Raw genomic sequence first — 13,820 nt, 5'->3', positions numbered from 1 at the left:
CATTTTGTGAGTTTCTTTCGAAAGAAATTACTTCCTCGAAACTGGAAGAAGGCTTAGAGATCGCATGGCTGTATTCTCTTAATTCACTTTTTTCCTTTTCCCCTCAAATTCACTCCTGGAAAAGCTCGACGGTACCTTCTTCCTTGACCGCCCCAGTGGGAGGTAGGTTGGGCGAGAGGATAAGACCACCATTTTTAGTTTCGTTGGATAAGATGTGCCGCCCAGAGTTGGGGCCCTCCCGTGGCCGAGCTGGGTAGTGGGAAGGAAGGTTCCAGAACAAAGCCCATCAGGCCACTGCACTCACAGTTACGCCTTGTTCAGCGCCCCACGAAAAGACAGAAACCCGACACACTGTGCTTACAAATCAGAGTGCTTCCGATGCATAAGTATTTGTTTTGTGCTTTTAGTAAGTTGCATTTCACATACCAAGTCTTAACTGTCTTGATGGTCTCTTGACCCTCAATAAGAATTGTTAATGTTGTGTAGTAACATATTCGCTCTCCTAATAGTCCTTCAAAGCAGAAGGACATTGAGATGATCCCCTCTCACCGTGTGTGTGGAGAATCAGAGGCCCAGACAGACCCAGCCGTTCAGCTCGAACCTCTACCTCCCCACCAGCCCATCCCCATGCCCCAGCATTTCCTCCAGGCCTCGATACCACGATACCACGTAGCTCCTTCGAGAAGGGTGCACGCACCACGCCATCTCAGATGCTGCTGTCTCTTCCTGAGGGCCCCACCCTTCTCGGCAGCTCCTCGTTGGATAGCCTGACCACGGGCCCACCCACCACACCTGGAGCCGAATCGCCACCCCCAAAAGTCTGAGCCACCAGCCCAGCCACTCACCCCCATCTGGCCGGGCTTGGTCACCCCAAACAAGTGTGAAAACGCCACCTTTACAGGCCGGAATCTGAAAGGAATTGGAAACCTGCTGTTAGCTCCATTCCCACTCTCTTCTCGTGTTTGCTGTTATTTTTTAACACATTTTTTTTTTCTCATAAAAGCACTATCCTCTTCCCCAGAGCTCGCCTGTAGCGAAGGCATGGTCTGTGCAACTGCAATTATTTCAGAGAACAGATGGAGTGAGGAGCAGAAAGTCTGTTAATAGTAATAGAAATGCTACATGTTAACCTGGACAGCTCATGATGACAGTCCCATGACTACCCGTTCTGTTCCCACCAGCTGGGCGACCAAAGTAGGAATGAGATATTCACAAACACAGCCATCAGCCACGTAGCCACCTAAAGTTAGAACTCAAATTCCTTCACACTAGGGGCCTTGGCGACTGCCACGGCTCAGGCCGAGAGCAGAGGGGGCCAAGCCACCGCTCAGCACCAGGCCTCGCAGACTTGCCCTAGCTCAAGTTCAAATACCACACTTCCTGGGCTGCCTAAGGCCCAGACCTCGCTTCCAGGCAAACTGGCCCTAGAGAAGAGCCAACCCAACCAGAGCTTTACATCCATGCCCCAGGGAGGAAGTGTTGGGTCCGGCTGGGCTGATCTTGACATCCTGGGAGGCAGAGGGTGAGCGAGAGGCCTGGGCTCAGGAGCCAGAGGCTTCGGCTCCCTGAGACCAAGGTCCAGAAGGACAAAGGCAAGGCTCCATAGCAGGCGATGTGATGTTGAGGGACAGCAATCCAAAAGGCCTGTCTAGCTCTGGGACAAGAAATCTCTCTCCCCTTTCACAGCACAGAAAGAAAACAGCGCCTTCTCCTGGCAGAGGAAATGGGTACATTTATTTCAACGAATATTTCTTAAGCACCTAATGTGTGTAAGAAAATACGCCAGGTAACTTCAGGAGCAACGCAGAAATAATAATAGCCCCTACCCTCAGGAAAATCATAATCTAAGAAGAGGGACCCAGAGAAGCCCACGCACAATCAGACACACAGCAGAGCATGACAAGTGCCTCCACGAAGCTGCAAACAAAATGCTACCGGGGTTCCATAGCAAGGATAGCTTATCTGGTTGAAGGGGCCTAGAAGAAGTCTTCACAGGAGAGGTGGGTGGCGTTCGAGAAGTGCCTTGAAGGATGGGATTGATTTTCTAGTGGGTACGAAGATGGCGAAGCGAGACCCATACTGGAGGTCAGGACCGTCCCCAGTCTGCGGAGACACCTGCGGGGCCGTGGTGGGGTCAGTGGGCAGGCTGACCGAAAGCGGGCGATAAAGGGCCTCCGATGCCAGGTTACAAAGTCTGCGTTTAAGTCGGGCCTCGGTGGCGAGCTGGTCCTCGGGAAGAGTATCGGGCAGTTGTGTGCTTGCAAGAACCAGTGCTGTGCTTCCCTGTTCGGCTCCAACTCTGTGACCTCGTGTTGGTGGCTTGGATGTGAGATTTACTCATGGAAATGAGCAAGCCCTGGAGATCGGGGTGTATCTTCCTCCCTCCCTCCTTCTTCCTTCCTTCCTTCCTTCTTTCCTTCCTTCCTTCCTTCCTTCCTTCCTTCCTTCCTTCCTTCCTTCCTTCCTTCCTTCCTTCCTTCCTTCTGCCCTCCCTCCCTCCCTTCCTTTTTTCCTTTCTTTGTTTTTTTTCTAAGAATCGATTTGTCAAGACTCCACCAGATTACTCTAACAGAAGTCAATACAAATGAGTGGGGAGGGAGCCAGGAGGTCGGAAGGCCGGCTAGGGGGCCGTTGAAATAGCAGAGGCCAAAGCTGGTTCAGACCTCTCACCTAAGAGAGTCAGAGAGAACGAAGAAAGCTGAGAATGGACTCTAGAGAGACCCTGGACTTGGAGCTCCCAAAGAACCGAACGTGATTGGAGAGGGAAGAGTCAAAAGACGGTTCGTATTTCGAATCCGATGGCTGACAAATGGTATTGCCATTCGCGGAAATAGACGTCAGAGGAGGAACTGGTGAGTGGGGTGCACAGGAATATAGCTTTTAGAGGTAGATAATGAATCAGGTTCAAGGAAGGGTCCACCGCACTCCGTGTTGCTTACGAGCCCTCCTTCTCCTTTCCCTTCCTTCGGTCTCCTCCTCTCCCCGCTTCCGATGCAGAGCAGATGCCACCTCCATTCCTCACCTGACGTACGATGACTCCCGCTGCCTGCTTGGCTGTGTATGAGAAACTCGGAAACTTAGATAAGTCTTCCTCAGCTTTATTAAGACAGAAGGGTCGCAGTGGGCCAGCGGGACCGAGGGTGGGCTTTGGGGAGTGGGTAGAGCGTGGTGAACTCAGCAGGATTTGAACTCACCACTCACCACCCTCATCCCCTTGGCGTGCGGCCAGAAGCCCAGAACCGCTGAGCCGGGCGAGCGCGTTCCTTCCCCCAGCCATCTTGAGCAAGCAGATGCTGTGGAGGGATCGTCATCCCCAGAGGACTGGGCAGCACAGTGGCAGAAGGCACTTGATTCGGAGATGCTGGAACGCCTTGCCAATGAGTACATCTTTGTAGCGTGTCTGTTTTAAATTACACGAGTGTCCAGAGACTTAGGTGCGGAGGCATTTGCCACACGCAAACAAATACTATCGCGCCGTAAGTAAAAGTCGAGCCCGAATCTGTCCCTCCTCCTCCTAACCTGTGCCCGCCCCTTCCGTGCAGGGAGAAGAGGTTGGAATTGGAAGACGAGGGATGCGGTTTTAGATCCCAGAGAAGCCTGTCGCTTGTTTTCAACGACTGGCATTTATCGATCACTGATCATGTTATGGGCACTATTCTGAGCCATTTGTTAAGTCAGTGGGCGTAGCAGTCTAAGAGAAGAGCATGATGATTGTTACGACCCCGATGTTACAGGTAATGAACCCGAGGCCCAGAAAGCTTGGACCGCTCGCCCAAGGCTGCACGGTGACTGGGTGGGATTCACATCGCTCAAGTACATTTCCTCAGACGGATCCTCCGATCCTTCGGAGTCCCGATTTTTTTCCATCAGCATAATCATCTCTATTTAGAGGATTTTCCCTACGCCGCCCCTCGTTCCGGTAACGTGACTCTGGCCACATCAAATCATAGCCTTGCCTGACCGGGATCCACGTCGCCCGCGCCCCTCCTCCGACGGCACCATCGAGCCCTTGCCGAGCCGTCTTTCCTTTTCCGCACCGACCGCCGCTTCCCCTGAGATGGCGTAGCACGCCCCGCCGCCAGCCTCGCCCCGCACGGGAGCATTCTGTCCTCCGCCTGTGTCCCCACGGCCCTTTGTGCACGTCTCGGTGCCAGCATGTCACCCTGTACCGGCACCGTTTGCGCGTCTGTCTCCCTCACTGGCGTGCGAGCTCTGAAAGAGCATCTCTGTACAGACAGAGTGTGGGACGTTGCCCCGCGTAGCCAGCCGCGTTAGTTGAAGGAATGTGGGGTCCTTTAGCCTGAACGAAAGGTAACTACGAGCCTACGATAACTGCTTCCACACGTCCGAGGGACTGCCCCGTGCAAGGACAGGGCTTGTTCTGTGCAGTTCTCGAAGAGGGAAGAGGAACAAGGGTGAGCTTTACGAGAGAGGTTTCGGCTTGATGCCATGTAGCTCTTTCCCATGAATCTGTACTTGAATGAGTTCCCCCCTCGTGAGGGACACCTTGCTACCGCCCCCAGGGAGACGCTGGATGGCCGCTTTTGCTGTAAAGGAAGTGCGCCCAGTTTTCTTCAGTGTTCCATCCAGAATTCTGGGATCTGGCCCATTCCCGGGTGAATTGAGTTTCCTTCGGGACACAGGCGGAGAGAGCGTTGGAGGGCACTGTGGGCTGCACGTGGGCCACACCGTCTCTGAGCGCTGTGCACCGGCGTCCCCAGGCTGGACTGGACATGCCCGGGAGCTCAGTCCCTCTGGCTCCTGGCGGCTGGAGACAGGCCGTCGGGAGGAATTCTTCAGGCCGTCAAGGTAACTGCTACCCCAGGGACCCCTGGGAACAGACGCTGAAACCATGCGTCCACGACGGCGAAACTCGACCTATGGACATTGCTTCACGGTCTTAAAAACACTCTCACGCGATTAATTCATGTGCTTTTTAGAACAGCCCCGCGCGGGAGACACACAGTGTTGCCGTTTTGCGGATCGGTCAACTGCGCGCCTTGGTGAGAGCAGATGACTCAGCTCCAAACACCCAGCCCCTGAACCGAAACGACGCGGTCTCGGATCCAGGCCTCCCGTCGCTCCCTTGAGTCATCGATCCTTGCCCGGCATCGAGATGCCTTTCCGAAGAGCAGCCTCCGGCGCTCACGTGACGAAAGGAGCATGGATAACTGACGTAGCCCCCAGGCGGGAACATTTTGGGGTACGAGGGAGAAAAATTCCTTCCGCAGGGGCTTAAGGGTTTGTCTAGGGGCTGGCAGTCCGGGCGGATTCGGCCGCTCCAGGACCCAGGTTTTCCTCACCTTTCTCCTTCACCACACTCAGCACACAGGCCTGCGACCTCATGCCTGTCCCCTCTTGGTCACGGGGTGGCCGCTGCACATCTATCATCACATCCATATCCCAGGCAGGAAGAAGAGACAAAGTCAGCAAGGGTTTTCTCCAAGTGGACCCTCTTCTTCTATTCTGGGGGGCCTTCCTCCTGTATCTTCTTGGCCAGAACGCGGCCTCCTCCGCTCGGTGCAGGGGAGGCCGGGAAGTCCAGGATTCTAGCTTTCCAGCCTCTGCAGTCGAGAAAGCCAAGGAAGAAGAATACCAGATCCAGAGTGTCCACGTGACACCCCTTCCCAAACGTGTCAAAGTGCACCCAGGTCAAGGTGCCTCTCTCTGTCCACGCAGCCCGGGAAGTGTCTCTCAGCAGCTATGGAGGGAAAGGCTGTCCTTCCGGACGCCGGCCCAAAATGCGAGCCAGTCCTCGGGGAGGAAAGGCTTCAGGCTCAAGGGGCAATACCAGACTGCATCCCGGGGGGACCGTCAGCCCTGGTGGGGGACAGCTGTGATACTCAACCTCCCCCAGGAAGAAGGCTCTTAACTAGATTTCCCGTACAGAACTTTGCGGGGGAGGTTCAAACAAACCAACCCACTCTAGTCTAAATTTGTATTCCGACCAACATGATAATGCATAGTGGGAGCGGAGGGTGACTTGTGTTTGCGACTTCAGCTTCTCGATTTGGTGCCTGAGCCCCTTAATCTTCGGGCCCCGGGCACACGGGACCCTAGCTGAGGTCAGGACACACACTCTTTCCTGACAGGGCACTAAACAGAAGGAAAGGGACCTAGACGTCAGTCAGTGGTGGATTTGATCAAAGAATTTGGGGAACCAAACTTTAGGACTGTAGTTCTCACCCCTAACTTCACATTAGTGTCACCTGGGAAACTTCCGGGTCCCACCGATGCCGAGGACCCACTCTGGGCTTCTTAAGTCAAGGGTCCGGCCTTGCTCGCTTTGAAAAGCTACCCGGTGATTCTGATATTGAGTCAGGGGTGAGAACTACTGCCTAGAAGAAGATGGTTCTTCACTCCACTTGACCATGAACCCTAAACCTTGTCAGGCCATCTCAAGCTCCCAATTCAAAAACACGTGCTGTAAGGCAACAAGCCGCATCCATAATTCTATCAAACAATTAGAGAAATGCCGTGGTGGACACTCCCCAGTCTCCTGTGGTCTGCAAACGGGCCGGACGGATATCTAAGTTATAAGGCGTCAAGGGCCCTGTTCTAAAATGTACCTGGGGTTGGTTTTGATTGGGGATGGCAAGACATACAGACGGAAACGATGATCATGAAGGAAGAAGTTTGTCCCTAGAAACAGGAGTAACGGCGGGCCACACGGGGCCGCGTGGGGAAGCACCAGGGTCCTTCGGGAGGCAGGGGGAGCACGAGGAAGGCATGGGTGCGAGCCTTTATTGTGACTTGTGGGAAGGAACAGGTGAGGCAGGATGAGCAGGGCGGATAGTGGAGGATGGGCTGATTTGAATAGTTCGGTGGGCTTGGGGGCGTGGAGGCTGCCCTGAGCTGTCTGGTACCTGGCCCTGGGATGATTATGTCAGGCGGAATAGTGGTTGAGCCTGATAACGGAGGTGGCGGTGTAGGGCAGGGGTCCCCAACCCCTGGGCCGCAGACCCGTACCGGTCCGTGGCCTCTTAGGGACCGGGCCGCACAGCAGGAGGTGAGCGGCCGGTGAGCAAGCGAAGCTTTGTCTGTATTTGCAGCCGCTCCCCAGCGCCAGCATCGCCGCCTCAGCTCCGCCTCAGATCATCAGGCATTAGATTCTCATAGGAGCACCGGTTCCTGGTGCCAAAAAGCTCGGGTCGGCTGGTGCAGGATGTGGGCTCTGGGCTGGTAGGTTTGCATTTGAAAGCGTGTTCTCAGGCGAGCGTGCGCTATCTCTGGGAACTGGCAGCCTCTCCGGGGTCAGCAAGGCCCCAGATGTCAAAGTATCAGAAAACAAAAGACACGATGATTGCAAGTCCCACCTTCTCCTGACGCTGTGCTCAGTACTACTGAGGATTCGAGACTGACTACTGACCTGCCATCGTAGTCTGTCCAAGGAATGCCTTCGCTCCTCCTCTCCGGGAAGGGCAGACGCACGCAGACTCCTCACATGGCAAGCTGGAGGGAGAGGGTCTTGGAGCCTCCAGCGTTCGCGCCCGTGTCTGGAAAGCCCCTCTGCCTGGGCGCCTCTGAGTTGCAGAGCGGGGGCGGCAGGCCGGTCTACCTCGGGGAATGAGCACCCATGTGCCACGCTGACCCATCCCTCACGTGAACGGGCTGCGTGATACACGTTTTGGTCTTCTGGTTGGCAAAGACGATTAAGATCATGTGTTATATAAGGTTTGGTAACCTACCCGTCGTTTGTTTATACCTTAAAAACTCTGGGGACAAACATAAAAAAATATGTATGTCGATTTTATAGCAGAAATGAGATTTTATTTTATAATTTTCATATCTTTGGTTACTAATGAAATCAGACATTTGTTCGTACGTTTATTGGTCATTTGCATTTCTTACTTTATGAATTGTCTATTTATCTTGTTCGTCTCTTTTTTCATTGGGTTATTAGTCTGTTCTTGATTTAAAAGTACTTTATTTATTAGGATATTAGCCCTTTTTTCATAGGTCTTGTAAATGATTTTTCCTGGCTTATTGTTTTGATTCTTATTTGGCTTTTTTTTTTTTTTTTGTCATAGAAAAGTCTCAAAATTATATCCAGTTAAATATATCAATCTTTTTCTTCTTGTCATTTACTGTTAACATTGGTGTGTACTTTTCCACACATTTTCTATGCATTTGCAAGTATATCTGTAAATATATATAGTTAGATATATAGTTTTTTTGCACATTTTAGATATACAAACTATTCTACTACTTCCCTTACTAGCATATTGTGGATATTTTCCCATTTTTTGGACATTTTCCCATATTAAAATATAAAGATCTAACTCTAACAGAGTATTCCATTATATAAACTCACTTTAATTTTATCAAATCGGTTTTTAAAGAATTTCTTTTCATTTTTACATTTAAAACTGGAAGTTGTTTGGTGACCGAGAGAAATAGAGGCTGAAGTATATTTCACATAGTGAGCAAAGTGTCCACTGATTTGGAATAACTTGATCATATTTTAAATAACATACGGTTAATGATCATTCAATCACGTATTAAATACACTGATATTAAGAACATGGGTTTCTCTCTAGATTTTCTATTTTGCTTCCTTTGCTTATTTATTCTTATTTATGGTATTTAGTCAATACCATATTGTAATTATCGTAGTTTTATAATATATTTTAATATCTACAAAAATCGATTTTGTAAAAATATTACCTTGGCTAAAGTTTTTTGCATTTATTCTGAGCTTTATAATCATTACTTGAAGTGCCCAACCCATCTACTTAGGGTTTTAATTGAAATTGTGGTAAATAAACCAATTAATTAAAGGATTATTGGCATATTTGCAAATGATCGTTTCAGCATAGTAGGTCTCGCTCCGTCTATTCAAGTTTCCTTTTTATGTACGTCAGCAATGTCTTTGTTCTCTTTGTGTAAGTCTTGCATTTTCGTCAGGTTTATTCCTAGATAATTTATGTTTTTATTGAAATTATAAATTGTATTTTTAAAGTATATTTTCTAACTGACCATTATTAGTCTGTAAAAAAGTACTCATTTTGTGCGTATTTTGTAACAACTCACTTTACTGAATATTAGTATAATTGTTTCCAGCGGATTCTTTTGGCTTTCTCATGTAGCTAATTGTGTCATTTGCAAAAAAACTTAAAGACAGAAGAGATAGACAGTCTTATTTATTCTTTTACAGTATTTACACTTCGTTTCTTTTTATTTTCTTATTACTTTGGCTAGAATCAATTCCTGGATGTATCAATTAGACAGTTTTTTTCTCTCTGGGATTCTAGTGGGATTACACACACACACACACACACACACACACACACAAATTCACATGCAGAAACACAAATTCACAGATGGGCAATTTACGCTTTAATTCTACTTTCCCACTAATATTTTCATCTCTTTATCCTTTTCTTCTGAGCTCTTGAACATTTTCGTGAGCTTATCTTCATTTTCTCTGACTTAATTTCCCATAGTATCTAATATGTGGTTCGCTGATTCTTTTTTGGATATAAACGTTCAATAATCAGTGTTTGTTTTTCTTTAAAAAATTCGTCTTTGGAAAGCGGCCAGTGATCCTTCGGTTGTCAATGGCCCTTATTCCTCGATGGCTCTGTCACACCGGCCCCAGCCCCGCCCCTTTCCGGAACGCTTTCGTCTCTTGGTGTCCATGACACTTTGTTCCCTGGTTCCCCCGAACCCTCTCCTCCTCGGTCCCTCCCCTCCCCTCCTCTCTGAGTTCCTGAGTTCCACAGCTAGTGGTTCTTCTGTTCTCACTCTACAAATTCTCCCAGATAATCTCACTCATCCCCACGTCCCCCACCCACATGCCAAGTCTCGAAAGAGCTCCAGCCTCGTAGTTACACTTAAGGGACGTCCCTGCCTGGATGTTTCAACACCAAACTCACCTTCTCCCAAATTGGTTACTCCTGATACGCACCTAGTTGCCCAGGATAGCATCTCGGCGTCATCCTAGACACCTGTTTGTTTCCTGCGTGCGTCTGCCCCCTCCAGTAGTCATTTCACGCTGTCGATTGTACGGAACGAATGCCTCTCCTTTCTCTATCAGCACTTAAATTTTCAAGCCCTCGGAACCTCTCTTCGGAGTATTCCATTTGTCTCCCCCCACACACACACTCTACTTTTAATCTTTTACTCATCCTCATCATGCGCCTTTCCACAGCACTCGTTTAATCATTGCGAGTTGTCTCTTCAAAGCCTTTCGGTGGCTCCCCTTGCAAAAAAAAAAAAAAATTCTAAACAACTTAAGACACGTAAGGCTTCCTGCTACCCGATCCCAGTAACCTTTCAGCTTTGCCATTTACCCTTCCTTTCCGGACCCCCTGTATTCCAGCACACCAAGACTCTGGCCGACCCCCAAGCACCCTCATGCCTTGCGCAGACCCCCACCCCGGCCCCCTTTGCCTTTTGACTCCTTTTCCTGACCCCTTTACCTGCTCATTCTCCAAGAGCAAGTTCGAAAGACGGCTCTGTGCAGCTCCCTGGCACCCCGGAGGTGGAGAGGTTTAGGCTCCCGCCGCTCTGCTCCCTCAGTAGTCAGCAGATGCTCCTCGATTCGGGCACGTGGCGCTGCAGTTATGACGACGTCTGTCTCTCCCTTCGGATGGAGAGGAGGCCCTGAACCCTCCTCTATTTATCTTGCTCGCTTCCTCCCCTCTCGCAACCTTCTCCTCCCATCGTACCCACCAGTCTCAGACCCTATACAAGTTAAACCCAACTACCGCTTACCCCAGGCCTGCGAACGAATGCTTAAGAAGCCCACGACGGCGGGATGTGATATTACCTGGTAACTTTCCACATACCTATGGCTTATTCGGTTTCCTCCTTTCCAAAACGACTCTTTCGCACCTTCATCTCTTTCGCCAAACCACCTCTCATCCTTCCAAGACCCCGCTTCTAATTCACGGGGGAAACGGAAGCAACCGGAAGACAGTTTTCTCACTCCTCACCACACGTCTCCCGATTCCCTCGCAGCTGAGCCCGGATCCTCCGCTCCCGCCGAAGGCCGAAGGCCGAGCCTCGCTTCTGCTCTGCATCCTGTCCTCGCCCACGTCCCAGGGTCTCGGTTCTTGTTAACGCTCTCCCCCTTTTTCCCCCTCGACCATTTATATCTCCCCGTCCGTTGGGTCATTCCCACTGGCCTGCACACCTGCCTGTCATCCATCTCTTAAAAAAGTGAGCATAGAAGTAAAAGACCTTTCGACTCTTCCTCCCGCGCCGACAACAGCCACTCCAGGTCTCGGCTGTCCTTCCCGCCTGGACGTCTTTTAAAATCATCATCAATAACTGTCTCCAGTTCCTCACCTCCCACCTCACGCCCACCGAGTCCAGGCAAGCCTCGGTCCTTTCCGCTCCACCGAAACTGGTCGCGCCAAGATGACGGTGATTTCCGAGCTGTCCGATCACATCGTCGCATCTGTATCCGCATCTTGCTCTACCTTTCGGCCGTATTCAACACAGTTGGCCACTTCCTCGTTCTTGAAGCACTTCCTGTCTCGGCTTCCGGGATAGCTACTCCCTCTCTAACTCCACAGCCTCCTTTGCTAGAGTCGCCTCTCTTGTTAACGTTAGCGTGTTCTAGAGTTCGGTCGCGAGACCTGTTTTATTCTCCACGTCTAACCTCTCCATGAACAATCTCATTATTCTGTGGATTTAGGACCATCTATATGTAAATGACCCCTGGATTTACACATAAACGTAAATGACTCCTATAATCCTGATCTCTCCCCTAAACTCCAGACTCTGATTTATATACTCGATTGTCTTCTGAGAAGCATTTTAAACTTAACGCGTCGAAAACGGGACTCCTGACGTCCTCCTTTAAACGTTCTCTTCACCAGGTGTTTTCTATGTCATTAAACGGCACCACCGACCCAGTTGGTCAAACCGAAAACCCAGGCATCGTTCTTCCTTTCTCTTTCCCCAGCCCTTCCTCGCTGCCCTACTGTCCAGATCATCAGCAAGCCCCTTTCCTTCTGCCTAAAAAGACTTCCTTAATCCACCTCCTTATTTTCATCTCCCATGCTACCATCCTAGTCCGAGACAGCCATCACCTCCATTACATTACCGCGGTAGCCTCCTACCTGGCTTCCTCCCTTGCCTCCAGCCAAACATTCACTCTTCGCCCGGCCACCCAAACGATCCTTACAAAATGTAAATCAGAGCCTCCCATTCTCTTTATTTAGTCTCCTGGCTCGAACCCTCCAATAGTTCTGCGTCTCACTTAGAATACACCCCCACTCTTCATATGGGCTACAAAGTCATTGCGGTCTAGCCCTGCCCACCTCTCTAGCCCTGCCAGGTCTACTCCCCATTGGTTGCCCCTAGCCACACGGCTTTCTTCCCATTCCTCAAACGCTAACTTTTTCCCACCTGTAGGCCTGCACAGCAGCTGTTTCTTCCTCTTGGAATGCTTACTCTGGCTCACCCCACCCTATTTTATTTTAATCGTGACAGATTACCCTAATCACGAGCTGATATTTTCTTGTTTTGTTTTGTTTGTTTGTTTTTAAATCTGTGTTTCTTACCTAGAATAAAAGCTCCCTGAAAGTATGGAGTATGGATCACACTGTCTTTGTTCTCCGTTGGATGCGTAGCACCTAGAACAGTCTCAGGCACATGCTCGGTGTTCAGTTAATGCTTGTTGAAGGAATAATGAATGAAGAGATTAGTATGATTAGTATGGTTAGTATAATTAGTATGATTCCTGATCCAGAGTCAGTTCCCCTGTATCTGCCGGATTAAGGGATAAGTCACTCCAACTGCACTTCTTTAGAGCAGAAGTCCTGTTTTAGGTTTCTTTGTTTCTTCCACAGCACTTAGCATGGCGCTAGCGACTTCCAGTACTTAGCAAATACGCTCGTTTGATTTATTCTCCTTCCTAAAGAGGAAGCCAAATTATGAAGCTGTCTTCTCCGTAGACTTTATTTCTCTGAAAATAAACATGTGACCCAAGAGCGATGTCATGAGAACGAGGATGACTGACCCGAGTCGGAAGCTGTAGGGATCGGTCAGCCATTCTCAGCGGGAATGGAGGTTAAGGGAGGGTCTGCGCCTGATAGTTTCTCTATCCGGATTCTAGCCGTGATGCTACATTTCTTTGTTCGGTGATGTGTTACAGGATGCAACCTACATCCTGGTGATGGTGGACCCAGATGCCCCTAGCAAGTCTTTCCCCAAAGCGCGGTTCTGGAGACATTGGCTGGTGACGGATGTCAAGGTAAGCAGACTAGGAGGCGCTTTCTACTTTATTTGGGGTTATTGTTCCGTGCAGTTTTCAGCTCATATTCACGAAGGCTGGGGACCCTGACGAGCAAGGACGTCTGTGTCAGGCGGCCCCCAGCACCCAGCTGTCACAGCCCCTCTCGAGTTTCCTAATAATTTAAAAAAAAAAAAATGTCCTAGGATCGGTGGTGCACAGATAGATGGGCTCTCAGGATCGCGGGGGAAGGAGCCCTGATTCGTAGCGTTTGCTGATTTCTGCAGTATAAATACTCCTGCCGAGGCCAGTTTCAAGCTACTGATGATTTAACAACTGACTCACAAGATTTCTGAAAATGTAACAATTGGCCCCGGCACACCAATGCCAGGAGCCTGGATCTGAGGATACCGGGGTGGGGGGGGGGGATTCTGTGTACTCTGGGAAGCAGAACTGGCCGGCAAGGGGGATCCTGCAGGAGCCCCTGCTCCCCCGGGGCGGGGGGAGGGGGGCGTGGCAATTTCCCTTCCTCGTGCCGGAACAAATGGCTTCCCCACATCTTTGTCCCTTTACTGGCATATTTGCGAGGGAGCCTGGCTCACACTCTCCGGAGCAGGTCTGAGGAACACAA

The 13,820-nt window shown here is 50.1% G+C and overlaps 1 protein-coding gene across 6 annotated transcripts in view; it reads left to right on the top strand.

Moving 5' to 3' along the window:
- The window catches only part of PEBP4 (phosphatidylethanolamine binding protein 4), a 226,089-nt gene that overhangs the window by 117,069 nt on the left and 95,200 nt on the right, over positions 1-13,820 (top strand). For all 6 annotated transcript variants that reach the window (XM_016141547.2, XM_016141546.2, XM_016141551.2 and 3 more), the window contains one exon: positions 13,112-13,210. In XM_016141547.2, the coding sequence (XP_015997033.2) occupies positions 13,112-13,210 (99 nt within the window). The remainder of the gene's footprint in view (positions 1-13,111; positions 13,211-13,820) is intronic.

Source organism: Rousettus aegyptiacus, unplaced genomic scaffold (assembly GCF_014176215.1).
Source record: "Rousettus aegyptiacus isolate mRouAeg1 unplaced genomic scaffold, mRouAeg1.p scaffold_m13_p_16, whole genome shotgun sequence".
Lineage (NCBI taxonomy): Eukaryota > Metazoa > Chordata > Mammalia > Chiroptera > Pteropodidae > Rousettus > Rousettus aegyptiacus.
This window is presented reverse-complemented; position numbering and strand designations above follow the sequence as displayed.